The 17,569-nt window shown below is 43.0% G+C and overlaps 1 protein-coding gene across 1 annotated transcript in view; it reads left to right on the forward strand.

Moving 5' to 3' along the window:
- The window catches only part of LOC139582667 (MAM domain-containing glycosylphosphatidylinositol anchor protein 2-like), a 407,757-nt gene that overhangs the window by 276,462 nt on the left and 113,726 nt on the right, over positions 1 to 17,569 (forward strand). Inside the window, exon 11 of the mRNA XM_071412871.1 lies at positions 9,373 to 9,521. Within this exon, the coding sequence (XP_071268972.1) occupies positions 9,373 to 9,521 (149 nt within the window). The remainder of the gene's footprint in view (positions 1 to 9,372; positions 9,522 to 17,569) is intronic.

Genomic DNA, 17,569 nt, shown 5'->3' on the forward strand with positions numbered 1-17,569 from the left:
GGGCCCCACAAGGGTGCGTGCTCAGCCCCCTCCTGTACTCCCTGTTCACCCACGACTGCATGGCTATACACGCCTCCAACTCAATCATCAAGTTTGCAGGTGACACAACAGTAGTGGGCTTGATTACCAACAACGACAAGACAGCCTACAGGGAGGAGGTGAGGGCACTCGGAGTGTGGTGTCAGGAAAACAACCTCTCACTCAACATCAACAAAACAAAGGAGATGATCGTGGACTTCAGGAAACAACATCGATGGGACAGCAGTGGAGAAGGTGGAAAGTTTTAAGTTCCTCGGCGTACACATCACAGACAAACTGAAATGGTCCACTCACACAGACAGTGTTGTGAAGAAGATGCAACAGTGTCTCTTCAACCTCAGGAGGCTGAAGAAATGTGGCTTGTCACCCAAAACCCTGACAAACTTTTACAGATGCACAATCTTGAGCATCCTGTCAGGCTGTATCATAGCCTGGTACGGCAACTGCACCGCCCTCAACCGCAAGGCTATCCAGAGGGTGATGCGGTCTGAACAACGGATCACGGGGGCAAACTACCTGCCCTTCATGACACCTACAGCACTCGATGTCACAGGAAGGCCAAAAAGATCATCAAGGACATCAACCACCCGAGCCACTGCCTGTTCACACCGCTACCATCCAGAAGGCAAGGTCAGTACAGGTACATCAAAGCTGGGACCAAGAGATTGAGAAACAGCTTCTATCTCAAGGCCATCAGACTGCTAAACAGCCATCACTAACTCAGAGAGGCTGCTGCCCACATTGAGACCCAATCACTGGCCACTTTAATAAATGGATCACTAGTCACTTTATACAATGCACTCTAAATTATGCCACTTTATTAATGTTTACATGTCTTACATTACTCATATCACATGTATTTTACACCATCAATTGCACCTTACATGTCCATATTCTCATTCACCCCTTTAGATGTGTGTATTAGGTAGTTGTTGTGGAATTGTTAGATTACTTGTTAGATATTACTGCACTGTCGGAACTAGAAGCACAAGCATTTCGCTACACTCGCATTAACGTCTGCTAACTATGTGTATGTGACAAAAACATTTATTTGATTATAAATAGAATTATGTTCATAAACTACTGAAATCAAACGGGTAGTGGTGGTGGGTAGGTACAATAGGAGGAGTAGAAACGGTTCATAGCTTGTTGTTATGGAGAGACAGAGACAGAGACAGAGACAGAGACAGAGACAGAGACAGAGACAGAGACAGACAGACAGACAGACAGACAGACAGACAGACAGACAGACAGACAGACAGACAGACAGACAGACAGACAGACAGACAGACAGACAGACAGACAGACAGACAGACAGACAGACAGACAGACAGACAGACAGACAGGTTTATCCACCCCTAGATCAAAGCTGACTTTTTATATTGCATTAATATACAGGATGTCCTTTTAGGAGTGCTTTTCTGTGATGGGTGTATGACCTTTCAAAGCCACATGTCTACAAAACATGGAATAAATAACAGAGGAATGAAATTGGTGAGAGAGAGAGAAAGAGATACTTATCCCTGGGAGTTTCTGCAACATTTCCCAGCATGGGCTAAGCTCACAACTGCCAGGTATAATCTTATTGTATTCAGTTCTTCATATTTTCTCTACAATTGTGTTCACTAGAAAGATTACTACTGTAGAATAAAGTTATGCGATTGTTAGTTCAATCTCAATTGCAGAGCAAATTTGGGGAATACATTCTCAAAATGGTATATACTGTCCTGAACAGAAGAGATGGTTAGATATCTAATTGTTTTTGTATCTCATGACTTTTGAAAAAAGTCCAATCAACCATATTATCACAATGCCACAAAGGACATAATTCTAAACTGGGATAATGAAAGAGCGTGATAAATAGCACATTTAAGTCGATTAGTATACACTTCCTGTATCTGAACAGGTTTTTATGGAAATGATACCAAACACATTTCCCCAAATATTGTTCTGCTCTAGCCCCATTAGATTTTTCTCTTGTTCTCCGGAAATTATTTTATATTGTTGATGAATGAGCTAGTCTTTTTGTGTGAAGTAGAATATTGTATTTTCAACAGCTTTATCCATGTAGGCTTGTGATCTCCAATCGGCTGTCCAAACAAATGCAAAGCATCATTAACCTGATGTATCGTCACAGGATTCAGGATGAAACATGTTTAGAAGAGATTGTGACTTATTATCTCAGGTCATTATGAGAATTTATCAAACTAGTGAGAGGTTGAGAGAAACAGTCAATCTTGATTTCCGCCCAAAGCAGTATGCTACCTATTTTATCACAATTTTGTTGATTGGTTTAGAAGACCTATCTTCAGAAACTGAAGTGATTGATTGTAAAAGTGAAAGGCTTAACCTCAGAAGTGATTAATTGGACACTAAACAGATTTGTTGAGTTATGTTGAATATACTCACGAGTTCTCATTGACTTTGTGTTGGGAAAGTACAGTACCATATGCAGTCATTGAGTTCAAGCTTCGTATCATTTACCTTTGGTCTCATTCACTGTACTTTTCACAGGCATTAACATTGAAAGTTTTGCAATGAAACATGTAAATAGTTAAATTATTAATATTCAGACTTTATGTAATTTTAAAGCACTTACTTCAAAGAAGAGGAAAGGGTTAAATACAGAAGAAAACAACAATGTCAAGATTGTTGGCCGCCGTGCCTGGTCTGGGAACCGGCGCTGAGGAAGGCTCCGGCCTTGGAGTGGGACCGGACGCCGTGCCTGGACTGGACATCGGCGCAGAGGAAGGCTCCTGCCATGGAGCGGGACTGGGCAGAAGAAGGCTCCGGCCATTGAGCAGGACTGTACGCCGTGCCTGGACTGGAAATCGGCACAGTGGAAGGCTCCTGCCATGGAGTGGGACTGGACGACATGCCTGGATTGGGCACCGGCACAGAGGAAGGCTCCTGCTATGGAGCGGGACTGGGCAGAAGAAGGCTCCGGCCATTGAGCAGGACTGTACGCCGTGCCTGGACTGGAAATCGGCACAGTGGAAGGCTCCTGCCATGGAGTGGGACTGGACGAAATGCCTGGATTGGGCACCGGCGCAGAGGAAGGCTCCTGCTATGGAGCGGGACTGGACGCCGTGCCTGGACTGGACATCGGCGCAGAGGAAGGCTCCGGCCTTGGCACGGGACTGCACGCCGTGCCTGGACTGAGCACCAGCGCAGAGGGAGGCTCCTGCCCTGGAGCGGGACTGGACGCCTTGCCTGGAAGCTCTGGACCGTTGACCCTCGCTGGAGGTTCCGGACCGTTGACCCTCGTTGGAGGTTCCGGACCGTTGACCCTCGTTGGAGGTTCCGGACCGTTGACCCTCGTTGGAGGTTCCGGACCGTGGACCGTCGCAGGAGGTTCCGGACCGTGGACCGTCGCAGGAGGTTCCGGACCGTGGACCGTTGCAGGAGGTTCCGAACCGTGGACCCTAGCATGAGGTTCCGAACCGTGGACCGTAGCATGAGGTTCCGGACTGTGAACCGTCGCCGGTAGCTCCGCACAGGGGAAGGTCGCCGGAAGCTCCGGACTGGGGACCGTCGCCGGAAGCTCCGACCTGGGGACCGTCGCCGGAAGCTCCGGACTGGGGACCGTCGCCGGAAGCTCCGGACTGTGAACCGTCGCCGGAAGCCTGGTGCGTGGAGCCGGGCACAGGTGGCACCGGACTGGTGACACGCACTTCAGGGCGAGTGCGAGGAGCAGGCACATGACGTACCGGACTGGGGAGGCGCACTGGAGGACTAGTGCATGGAGCCGGCACAGGTGGCACGCACTTCAGGGCAAGTGCGAGGAGTGGGCACAGGACGTACCAGACTGGGAAAGCGCACTGGAGGCCTGGTGCGTGGAGCCGGCACAGTGTTTACCAGACTGCTAGCACGCGCCTCAGGACGAGTACGGAGAGCTGACTCAGGTGGCATCAAACTAATAACACGCTCCTTAGGGCAAATGTCGTGCATCATACACCAACACAACAACTCTCTCATTTCTCTCTCCTCCAATTTCTCCATCAACTCACTGACGGTCTCTGACTCTCTCCGTTCACTCTCCTCCAATTTCTCCATCTTCTCCCAGATTGGCCCTGGTTCACTCCTCGGCTCCGCCGATCACCCCGTTTGCCCCTCCCCAAAATATTTTTTGGCTGTTCTTTGGGCTTTCGTTGTGCCCGTGAACCCCGGCGTCGTCGCTGTCTTCCCTTCTCTCCTTGCGTCTGCTTCCAAGGAAGGCTTTGGTGTCTTCCCATTATTTCCTCCCAAGTCCAGGATATCTTCTCCTCCTTGATCTCCTCCCAAGCCCAGGATACCTTCTCCTCCTGAGCACGCTGCTTGGTCCTGGTGTGGTGGCATCTTGTGTCACGATCGTCGTAATAACATTCAGACCAAAGTGCAGCGTGAAATCGGTTCAACATTTTATTAGAAGTGAACCGCACAAAAAACAATAAAGAGCAAATGACACGTGAAGCTATGGAGTGCTCACAGGCAACTACAAGATCCCACAAAACACAGTGGGGAAATGGCTGCCTAAATATGATCCCCAATCAGAGACAACGATAAACAGCTGTCTCTGATAGGGAACCATACCAGGCCAACATAGAAATAAAACAACCTAGATTACCCACCCTAGTCACACCCCGACCTAACCAAAATAGAGAATTAAAAGGCTCTCTATGGTCAGGGCGTGACAAACAAACTAGCCTTAAAGCCATGATTTTGTGAACCAGGGCCCTCATTTATCAATGTTGCGTAGAAAAGCTTCTAAATGAACTCGTACGAAGAAAATGTAGAATGTTTGCAAGTACAAAAAAGTTGGTATTTATCAATTGCTCATACTCTTGATTTACACACACCTGTAAGTATTTTGCCTTGATTAATCAGACAAGTTCTTAAACACTGTGCTAGTGCACGTGAAGTCTCATTTACATAAAGAACCGCCCTAAAGGATCATTTATGATCACAAACCTTCCCTTAGAATCTGCAAGAAATGTCACTAATTTCTGTTCGCCAACATGGAGAAATGAAAGAAGAGAAAGAGAAAAACTTTGCAGACGCAGAAATATAACTTTTGATCACTGAAGTGGAAGCAAACAAGCCATACTTTTTGGAGCCCTCAACAATGGCTTGACAAATAAGAGAAAAATATTGCTTGGGAGCAGGTTAGAGCTGTGGTAAATTATGCCTCATCTGAGTGCAGAACCGTTAATGAAATTAAAAAGAAATGGTTGGATTTGAAAACATATGCACATTTTTTTTAGATGATCCACAAAAGGGCTATAAATGTAACAGGAGGAGGGCAGAGTGACTCTTCACTGTCTGCTATGGACCAGCACATTGGCAGCATAATTGGAGAGACCTCAGTATCTTGCATCATTTGTTATGGTGATAATGAGGACCCTCTCCCAGACCCTGAAGGAATACCCGACACACCAACTGATGGTAAGTCAAGCTTTATATTCGCAACCATATTCAGACATGGACCACATCTAAATATTTGTTCTTGACAATAAATATAACAAATATACATAACGGTTCAAAAGTTTGGGGTCACTTAGAAATGTCCTTGTTTTTGAAAGAAAATCACTTTTTTGTCCATTAAAATAACATAAAATTGATCAGAAATAGTGTAGACATTGTTAATGTTGTAAATGACTATTGTAGCTAGAAACTGCTGATTTAAAAACTTGTTTTTAATGGAACATCTACATAGGCCTACAGAGGCCCATTATCAGCAACCATCACTCCTGTGTTCCAATGGCACGTTGTGTTAGCTAATCCAATTTTATCATTTTAAAAGTCTAATTGATCATTAGAAAACCCTTTTGCAATTATATTAGCACAGCTGAAAATGGTTGTTCTGATTAAAGATGCAATACATCTTGAGACTAGTTGAATATCTGGAGCATCGGCATTTGTGGGTTCGTTTACAGGCTCAAAATGGCCAGAAACAAAGACTTTTCTCCTGAAACTCATCAGTCTCTTCTTGTTCTGAGAACAAGAATAGACTGACGAGTTTCCGAAGAAAGTTATTTGTTTCTGGCAATTTTGAGCCTGTAATCAAACCCAGAAATGCTGATGCTCCAGATACTCAACTAGTCTAAAGACTGATTGCTTCTTTAATCAGAACAACCGTTTTCAGCTGTACAAATGTACAAATTGATAAATCCCACACTTTGCTTAGAAATGATCGCACGCATGGTTTACAAACATTTCTGTTCATATGCAACAATGATAAATGAGGGCCTAGACATTTAGCCCAGTGAACTTTTCCCTGATGTTCTGTATAAATAGGTTATCCAGTTCTTTAATTAAATCAAATCAAATGTTATTTGTCACATGATTCGTAGACAACAGGTGTGGACTAACAGTGAAATGCTTACTTACGGGCCCTTCCAACAATGCAGAGATAACAAAAATACAGAAATAATAGAATACAAAACACGTAATAATAAAAGTAATAATAAATACGCAATGAGTAACGATAACTTGGCTATATACACAGGATACCAGTGCCGAGTCGATGTGCAGGGGTACGAGGTAATTCAGGTAAATATGTACAGTACTACTTTGAAGAATCTTTTTTGGTTACTACATGATTCTGTATGTGTTTTGATGTCTTCACTATTATTCTACAATGTAGAAAATAGAAAAATAAAGAAAAACTCTTGAATGAGTAAGTGTGTCCAAACTTTTGACTGGTACTGTACATATAACTAGGAATAAAGTGACTAGGCAACAGCATAGATAATAAACAGTGGCAGCAACGTATGTGATGTGTCAAAAAAAGTTAGTTGTTTCCAATATGACAGACACTTGATGTACGTCTGATTGATTTACACTCCTACCAGCCTGCGGTCTGATTGGTTCACACTTCCCAGCCTGTGGGAAAAACTCTGCTGATTGGTTCACACTCTTCAGACGGAGTACTGATAGGTTGACAGCTCTAATACATGTTGTCTCAACTTCATATTGTCAGATCACTGCATCGCTTCATTTCAGTTAGCATTAGCCTCAGTCTCGACTATCGCTATTAGAAATCAACAGATATAGCTGTTTGAACAGTTTCAGATTTCTGGGTGGTCACAGGGAGAATAATGTTATACTGTCTTTAGATAATCTCCTCTTGAATGTTGGTTTCTAAGTAATAATGTGTTTTCTTTGACCTGTGAGAAATGTATTTCTGTTGGCTCTCTGTCTCTCTTCTTTAAATATTGAATACTGTATGTCAAGCAGCCCACTTCAGCCCACCATACATAGCACAGGAGGTTGGTGGCACCTTAATTGGGGAGGACGGGCTCATGTTAACGGCTGGTGCTCTCAGACGAGAGTATTCTGAAATCGGAGTAGATAGCCAGAGCTAATTTATTTCCATTGGGAACGCACAACGACTATACCACTTAGCTAAGAATGACGTGAATAATCAAGTCAATAAACGCTGGTTAGTTAGATAGCATATCGTTAATATACTGGCAAGTTCAATGTATTATTATGCGGTTAGTAAGGATAGCGTAGCCAACACATTGTCAGCCAACATAACGGGTAGCGTAAATAATTTGGAAAGTCATTACTTTATTACATTGCTCAACATTTTCTTAACTTTTGTCATAATTAGTTAAAGCAATTAATTTGTTTCCGCTCTCGTCGGACTTCAGCTGCATATTTTCCGCCATTTTCTTCAAATCTAAAGACGTTGTGAAGCCACAGCCATTTCCTGAAGAATTGCATTAAGAGCCCTAAAAGTACAGAAATAGTGTATACTTCGTATTTTGGCAAATGTAGTACGACATCCGGGAACTTTTGGCATACTAACTCTATCCATGCTATGACCAATAAGCGTACTACATACTCAATTTACTTCCCAAATAGTGCAGTTAGTGTGGTTAGTAGGAGTATTCGAACACAGCTCGTGTGCCTCGGCTGCTCTATCGTTACCTCTCATTCACACAGGTACATGTTCATTTTATTTTATTGTCAATCTATCTACTCAGTGTCTATCAGTCTATTTATCATCCCGTGCTGCTGCTTGAATGGACTATACCCCTGCTTGTTTTATGTTTGTTTACACAGGATATGATGATGTCTGCTCTGTAACAATACAAATCTTGAGTTCATATTCATGACACATTGCACACATACTATGCACATTATGCATAAAAATGACAATGTAATCCTCATTTGTATAGGATATGGTGACCAATGGCTCAACTTACCCCATGGCAAACATTTTGACTATATTAGCCCACACAGCTACAACGATGCACTTTCATGCTAAGTTTGCTAGGTTTAGGACCTAGTACTGAAACTTATAGAGACCCCAGCTGATGTACACTTGGGTTAAGATACAAGAATCATGAAACCTCTAACACAATACATTTATTTCACTGTTTTTGGACCTAACTTGCTTACCATTTTTTCCATGTGGTTTCTTCCTTCACAGACTCACATGAAATTATGACCTCTTCCTAAATATTTGGTCACATGATTCATTTTGAGTATGGTTTCCTAGAAACAAGGGTGGCTAAACTAACCCTTTGGCTCAATTTACCCCACTCTTCCCTACAGCACTTTTTTCCCCTGTTCTGACAATAACACAGCTGACCTTGTGGCTTCCATCAAAGGAAACAGCTTTATTACATTTACATTTTACATTTAAGTCATTTAGCAGACGCTCTTATCCAGAGCGACTTACAAATTGGAAAGTTCATACATATTCATCCTGGTCCCCCCGTGGGGAATGAACCCACAACCCTGGCGTTGCAAGCGCCATGCTCTACCAACTGTTGGCTCAGTTATTGACACAATGTATGAGAAAGATCGACACACTTCTGTGAAAACAAGTTTCCGTCAGTACAAAAGAACGAACACCACTGACTCCTTATCAAACTGGTCAAAAACAGGCCAAATCAAATAAAAGTTTGAGTCACATGCGCCGAATACAACCTTACAGTGAAATGCTTACTTACGAGCCCCTAACCAACAGTGCAGTTAAAAAAAATACTGGTTATTGGAGGTAACTCTCATGGTTGATGCATTGCAGCCATTTTGTGGAGTAATACTCAACATGACATGTTTGCATTTTGGCAACCTGAAAGAAAAACGACAGTGTTTTTTTTTTTTTACAATGGTCTACTTTTTTTTACAGCAATTCACATGGCCCTCTTATTTAACTTGATTCAGTATCTCTGGTACATATGTGACCTGTTTCAGGAAACTAAGCGTATGGCCACATATGGTCGGTCACATATGGCTTGGGTTCCTTACTCCCTTGATGCCACAGATAAAGCGGAACAGTGGAAGTTGAAATACAAAAATATTTAATTAGTTGTAAATGTTTGTTTGTGTTTACAGGGAAAGCGTATCCTCCAGAGTTCTACTACGACACGTACAGTCCGCTGTGGCAGAACCGGCCTAGAGTCTATGGCTTCAAACTGCAGTGGACCCAGATGAACCCCAATGCTGTGGATCGCATCGTGGCCTACCGCCTCGGCATACGTCAGGTAGAAGTTTGTGTGTGTGTGTGCATGTGGGTGTTTGCTGACCCTAACCCCAACCCTGGACATAAAAAGGCCTTTACAGATGACAGAAAAGTGACATGATAGAGAGAATAGCAGTAATAAACGTCATGGACATAGAGGCTCTCTGGATATTCCCAACTCGTATTGTTCTCCTTGGACGGCTCCATCGGCCCTGTAGAGAGAGAGCATCATGTGGAGAAAGGAATGGGAGCCGTTGGACCTTTTTACCTTCAGATAGAGGAAAGGCTTCCGATTACAGTCAGCATTGATTGGTGGTCGGCCCAGGCTACTTTAAGAATGTCAATCTCTCTCTCCTTTCCTCACTCTCTCATCCCCTCTCTCTGGGTCTCTTTTTCTCTCTCTTTGTCTGATTTCTCTTTCTCTCAGTCTCACACTTCCTACATCGTGGTGAAAGACAACAGTCCCCTGTCAAGAAGCGTTTTCTACATCAACTGTTGTATCACCCAATAAAGCATCCATCCAGTCTAGTGGGCGTTTGTAGTGTGCTTGCGGTGATGCCTTCTGAATTGTCCCAGAGTGGATTATAGTAGTGCTGTATTGTACTTTATGGTATTGCAAGTTGTATTGGTTGTAGTAGTCTATTGTGTTGTTAGGTAAAAGGTTCAGCTACATGGCCATGTGAACACTGTTGTGTCTAGCTTCTATGTGTCTTTGCCTCAAATGTTTCACAACATTTGCATGTTGGTAGCGTGGTTAAGCTGAGGCTTGATGCCACTATATGTGGTGTCTTTCATTTTACCCATAATAATCCCCTACTGTGACAAAGTGGCTCCCTCCTTATGGTCACAGCAGGCATTGACTTTCACAACATTTAGTAATGTGGGCTAGGTCTCTACACAGTCTGTTGATGGGCTGAGAAACTGTTGATCGTGTCAGGCTTGATCACAATAACCACCACCATTAAAGGAAGATACTGTATTCAGACATTGCTTTAAGGTCTTATGTTGTAGTTTCTGTTGGCCTTTATCGGTTCAGAAGAAGCTCTTATTCAGAACCACTGCATTACAGGCGACAGTAAAGCCTCCTGAACTGACGTCCTCACATCTCTGCCCAAACTGAGTGAGTCTTATACCTGCCGTTCTATTCTGTTAGTATAATTCCATATTTGTTTCATTCTACACCCCGTCAGGAATTTACGTTTGAAAAACACATTAAACCCAAGCTTGTTTGTGTACCGCAATGATTTTTCTGTCAACGATCTCTATCGGCCTGTTTGGTAATAAATGAGGATGCGCTCTCGTGATTCGTTCATTCGTCGTGGGAGCCAATGATACGCCGGCTTCCTGCTTGCCAGGCAGGCTGTTGTTTGAGCCCTTGCCAGGAAGATACATTTACTCTTCCTTCGCTGGCATTCAACTGGTCCTTTTCACAATTTCACAGATTAATTCTGTGCCGGTGCTAAAATGGGCCCACAGTAATTCAGCAATCACATTAACATTCTAATCTGTTTTGCTGTTGTTTGGAGAGAGAAAGAAAAAAGGAAATAGGCCTTCCTGTCTGCTCTCTCTTGCTTTTGTGGTTTTTATCTCCTACCTTGCAAGCAGAAAATCGTTGTTTGTGAGAATACATTTTCTTTCCGCTCCCCCCCTCATCTCAACTAGGCTGGGTATCCTTGACCTGCTGTTGTCTTAGATACAGGAGGCATACGCTGAGAAGGGGCTGAGAATGGGCTTATCGGTAACATTTACTTCTCCTTCATGTTTCATCTGGGTGAGCCTCTCCATGTTTCATCTGGGTGAGCCTCTCCATGTTTCATCTGGGTGAGCCTCTCCATGTTTCATCTGGGTGAGCCTCTCTTTCATGTTTCATCTGGGTGAGCCTCTCTTTCATGTTTCATCTGGGTGAGCCTCTCTTTCATGTTTCATCTGGGTGAGCCTCTCTTTCATGTTTCATCTGGGTGAGCCTCTCTTTCATGTTTCATCTGGGTGAGCCTCTCCATGTTTCATCTGGGTGAGCCTCTCCTTTCATCTGGGTGATGCTCTCCTTTATGTTTCATCTGCCAAGAAATTATCTTGACCCTTTTTTACTTTTCCAATTTTCTTCCTTTGCGATGAGCGTTCTGATTTCATCCCTCTTGGCGATTGTGAAATCGATGGAACATGAACGAGTAAGGAGAAGACAGGGAGCATAGAAGAGCAAGAGAGGGAGAGTGAGAGGAAGGGATGTAGGAGGAGAGGCTCCCCCCTTCATAAATAAATAAATGCTTAGATAACCCTGGTAGGACACTGAGTGGGGCGCGCTGAGACAGTGGTGCAGTAATGAAAGCGTTGGCACGTGGACCACTCTTCCTCCACACCAGTCCTCCTCTCCTCTACCTGCTATTTATAGCCATAACAGACCAGCTAATACTACACCTGTTCTGTTCCTCTTCCATTCACACAGAATCATTATCAGTCCCCCTCACCGCTGCCTTTGAATTAATACTGAGGGCTGGTGGGCTTTATGCCTCTGTAATGAATGGCTCTCTGTTATCGTCTGGGGCCTGGACAGACAGGCGAACGGGCAAGCTAGGCCAGTCGGGCTGAGGAGAGACAGTGTGAAACCATAGTTGAAAGGAAGGAACGTAGGAGTGAGGAGAAGTACAACGCAGGATCACAGATCACCTTGGCTGCTCTCTGTCTGTCTGTCTGTCTGTCTGTCTGTCTGTCTGTCTGTCTGTCTGTCTGTCTGTCTGTCTGTCTGTCTGTCTGTCTGTCTGTCTGTCTGCTCCCTTCTGGCCCTGCTTCTGTACACTCACTACTTCAAGGCAAGGAAGCCTTTTCCTTTTTACTCTCTCTCTTTCTCTTTCCTTCCTTCTCTCGTTCATTCCAATGAGGCAATGACAGTCTTTTCCTTCTTACTCTGCTCTGTCTCTCTCTTTCTCGCTCTCCTCCTCCTCAGTCAATTGATCTGTCAGTCAGTGTTGGATCAGTACGCTGGGTGAGGAGCAACACAGATCAATAGCAGCAGACTAATTACATGCAGCCAATCTCTCTCTCTCTGTCCCCCTTCCCCTCTCTCACTGCCCCCTCGTCTCTTTGAGCAACTCCTCTGATTCTTAAAGTTCCCGTGCAAATCCCATAAACTGTTGCTGCAGTCAAGTGAAGTTACATGTGATAAGGCACTCTGTCTCTGTCTGACTTCCTGTTAACAAACACTTTGAGTGAAAGGTAATGGCATACACAGAAAATAATAATTGCGTCAAGTGGCGACGAGTCAAACAAACAATAATGGGGAAATAAAACAGAAGCACCAAACTTAAGGAATTCGAACAGAGACCCATTGTTGGAAATCACGTTCAAATAGTAAACGGGTTCTGTAATGAGAAATTGTAGTTTGATTTAATTATTTAAAAGACAATTCTGTTCCCTGATGGTGGAAAGATGGATTCATCAGCCTCCATTTGCTCAGTCAGTTTGAGGCAGAGTGGTTCTGAAGCCAAGATTGGCATTTAAGGCCTCCATCTGCCGTTAACAGCAGTTACTACTTCCTCATATATGCACACACACACATGCATGCACACTCACACACGAACGCTCCTGGGCACTCATATACACACACTTCCTCAACTCTCATCCCGAACCCTTCCAATTCATGCCAATTAGCAGAGGTGCCTTTTGTACTCTGTGGTAGAGTGTAAATTAAAAGGGTTGGCGCAAGCAGTTACAGCCTGTGTACAATTATCAATAACAGACAAAAGCAGATTTACCTGTGAACCTAACTTAATGACAACTCTCAATCGGTAATTACAGAGCAGACACACTCTAGTTAATTACTTAATTGTCTCTGGCCTAACAAACACACACGCACGTGTACACACACACACATTGCATCATTACAAACTCATCTATCGCTTCTCTCTTTCCTTCTCTCCTCTCTCTCCCTCTCTAGCCTGGCTTCAAACATTCACCCAGGCATATGGTGACTAATTGTGATGCAGAAGCTGTTACAATCCTCTTTTCCAGTCTCTGCTATCCTACAACTGATCCTCTAGGAGAAAATACAACCCTCTTTCCTCTCTCTCTCTCTCTCTCTCGCTTCGTCCCATCTCTCTCTCTCTCTCTCTCTCTCGCTTCGTCCCATCTCTCTCTCTCTCTCTCTCTCTCGCTTCGTCCCATCTCTCTCTCTCTCTCTCTCTCTCTCTCTCTCTCTCTCTCGCTTCGTCCCATCTCTCTCTCTCTCTCTCTCTCTCGCTTCGTCCCATCTCTCTCTCTCGCTTCGTCCCATCTCTCTCTCTCGCTTCGTCCCATCTCTCTCTCTCGCTTCGTCCCATCTCTCTCTCTCTCTCTCTCTCTCTCTCTCTCTCTCTCTCTCTCTCTCTCTCTCTCTCTCTCTCTCTCTCTCTCTCTCTCTCTCTCTCTCTCTCTCTCTCTCTCTCTCTGGGAGTGGGTTCGGAAGCAGGAGTGATTGTGGGAGCAACTGGAATTATTTTCACTCTATTGGGTTTCGGTGTGCATAAATGTTTATGACCAAAAATGTGCTTTTCTTTCAAAAACAAGGATATTTCTAAGTGACCCCAAACCTTTGAACAGTAGTGTATATTGAGTAGTTTAGTTGTTTTAAGGTTATACTGTCTCACTATAACTAAGCACGTATAGGGGTGGTGAGGTTGGTTTTCTCGAGGGCGCAACCAGCGGGAGGGGCTGGTTGCAATGGCCACTCGTGGAGGTTTGAAAAACTTAGTCAGCGGCATTGGGTAAAGAATCCTGCTGCGGCAGGGTGTTCTGTGGAAGAATGTTTAGCAGTGGCCACTATCATTGAGTATGATAGCATAAAATCAGCCTCAAGGATGAATAGCGCTGTACTGATATTCTTAGATTCCATTGAAAAGGTGAATACGATAGTTGAGAGTGGTGTTGTGATGCAGGAAACACAGACGTTGGTATTTCCTCTCATGAATCCGACGAATAAAGTTATACTTTCTAACGTGCCACCATTTGTTAGAGATGAAGTGTTGGAGCGAGAGTTCTCTCGTCATGGTCAATTTATATCTACAATAAAGAAGGTTATTTTTGGATGGTAATCTCCTTTGCTGAAACATGTCGTGTCTCATAGGAGACAAGTGCACATGATTTTAAAGAAGGATACTGACGAACTGAAATTAGCGTTCAGTTTTAAGATTTATGGATTTGATTATGTGTTCTACGCTTCTACTGAATGAATGAAATTCTTTGGTTGTGGAAGAGAGTGGCATTTGGTACGTTATTGTCCAGAGAACGAGCACAGAGCCCGGTAGCAGCTGTAGCGCTGGTATAGCTAAAGCACCACCGAGAAGGGATGCAGGCTAAACCGGGTTCAGGGGAAGGGAGAAGGTGGGCAGATGTGGTGGGAAAAGTAGGAAAGGAAAGCAGTGTGGCTACGGGGGCAATTGTGGTAGGTCAGGAAAAAATAATATTGAGGGTGCTGAGTGGGTGCTGGGAAAATGAAATGGGAGTTCAAGAGGAGAGTGCAACAATGGAAAAGTAAGCAGCTGTTTTTAAAGTACCGAGGAGTAAGAGGAAGAATTTAAGGGGTGGCAAAGGTTCTAATTCCAAGAGGAAGGTAGAGGTTGAAGATAAACAGGTTGTAGAGGTGGAATTTTCTTCGGGGGACGATAGCGGTAGTGAGGCATCTGATAACAACAAAATAGCGAGAGAAATGGAGTGGAAGGGAGGTATGGGATTGAGGTATGTCATTTTTTTTATTTGACAAAAGGGAAGAAATATATGCAGGATTATAATGTAAGAGATTTTTTTTCCTGAAAGATAAATGTTTATTGAATCCACAACATTTCTGATGTCAAGAATAACGGTGGGAGGTTTGACAATCCCTGAAATCTCTAGACTCAAGGAAGTGGTCACGAGAGTGACAAGTGATTTAAATTCTAAAGGAAATGAAAGAGTTCAGTCGCAGCTTTAACTCTGTAAAGAAATGTGTTTTCTGTCTCTTACTCTGCATTTTCTTTCAGCCATGAGCAGTTTTAAGACGTTTTAAACGTAAATGGGGCGAGAGACGTTAAAAAAGAGCCGTAGTGTATGAGTTAATAAAGGGAAAGGGAAGTGACATAAGTTTTCTACAAGAAATGCATAGTAATATGGAAAATGAAGTTATGTGTCAACAGGAGTGGGGGGGCAGTGGTGTGTTGTCACAAACTCAAAAAGTGGGGGTGTGGCCATCCTGTTCTCAAGAGGGTTTTTGCCTTTGTCATATGAGGTTGAGGAGAGGTTATTAAAAGTTAGAGCCAGATATGAAAACATCACAATGTGTCTGATAAATGTATATGCCCCAGTAGTGGCAGTTGAGAGGGTTTGTTTTTTAGAGACATTATCAAATACCATTGAGAAATGTAATACTGAGGATTATTTATTTGTTGTGTCTTTGGCATCATTAAACTGAAGATTAATCTTTATCAACAATTCTCTGTAATTATTATTACGTGATTGAACTACTTAATCATGTAACTGTAATTAACTAGGAAGTCGGGCACCAAGGAAAATAGTCAGATTACAAAGTTATAATTTTCCTAATATAACTTTCAGATATTAATATCTGATCACTTAGTCTTCTGATTAATGAATTCTTCTTTACCTCACGTTAGTCTCATTTCAAACGTCGTAAATTGTTGGTTATCTGCACGAACCCGGTCTTCACTATGAGTCATCCATACATCAATTGTCTTAAATCATTTATTTACTAACTAAGTAATTGACAGAAATACATAAACAAACAGTAGATAGTTACAAGGAAATGATAACGGAGTTTCCCTAGTGGGATAAACCGGTATCGCGGCTTGGTGGACACAAAGGGAAGTGTGGGTTAACTGAGATCAGACACTACAAAGTTGATAATTATAACAATTTAACCTCTTGACGCTAGGGGCCAGATTTTTTTTATTTTTAAATAACGTTCCCAATGTAAACGGACTATTTCTCAGGTCCAGATCGTAGAATATGCATATAATTTACAGATTAGGATAGAAAACACTCCAATGTTTCCAAAACTGTCAAAATATTGTCTGTGAGTATAACAAAACTGATTCTGCAGGCGAAAACCTGAGAAAATCTAACCCGGAAGTGATATATCTTTTTAAAAATCTGTGTTTCCTGGCCTGTCTTTCTTCCATTTAAAGGGGTATCAACCAGATTCCTTTTCCAATGGCTTCCTCAGGCTGTGACCAGGCTTTAGACATAGTTTCAGGCTTTTATTTTGAAAAATGAGCGAGCTAAGCTGTGTTTTGGTATATTTCACTTGTGATTGCATGATTATAAATATTTTTTGTAATATTTTGCGCCCTGCAATTCAGCGGTTGTTTAGGAAAATGATCCCGTAAAAGGGATCCGTAGCGCAGAGAAGTTAAACACATCTTACATCCTGCCCATATCCCGTGTCTATCTTATGTTTCCTACTTTCAGAAAAATCTTAGCTTGTCCCAAAATAACATTTAACAGTTGACATTTTATTTTCTGTTGCTAACTATATTGAAACCCCAAAATAAAAACAGCGTTATTGAATATCTCCCCTACAGCTGAAAATAAAGACTCTAGTATTTCAAAGAGAGGCTTTATCCTCTCTCACGCCATAAAACAGTGAAAATGTGTTTCTTATACTACAAAAAGGACATCTGTCTCCAACATCTGAGTTAATAACAGATACAAAAGCATTAACTGCAATGATGCCATGCAACACCCTCCATTGCATATCACCAGTCCCCTTTTGTAACGGTGGCTTGTACAGTGCTCTCCATGCTGGCTTTACCATTTCATCAAGGCCCTGTTTAACCCTCCAAAGAGTGTCTTTTCTATTTTCAATTTATCTTTATTCAAAACCATGACACACCCCCTATATAAGTCCTTCCCATTCACCTCATCCAAACCCACCTCTTCCAACCCTCTCAAATCCAGTAATAACGCCTTTCTTTCTAACTCTGAGATATTGGGTGTAATCCCTAGTCTTGGAAATGGGACATTTTTGTCTTGTACCCTTTTCTGTGACTGTTGAGCATAATCCACTCTTCTGCTGACAGAGCCTTCCTGCAGCTTCCCAGCAGTTGT

This window comes from Salvelinus alpinus, chromosome 8 (assembly GCF_045679555.1).
Source record: "Salvelinus alpinus chromosome 8, SLU_Salpinus.1, whole genome shotgun sequence".
NCBI lineage: Eukaryota > Metazoa > Chordata > Actinopteri > Salmoniformes > Salmonidae > Salvelinus > Salvelinus alpinus.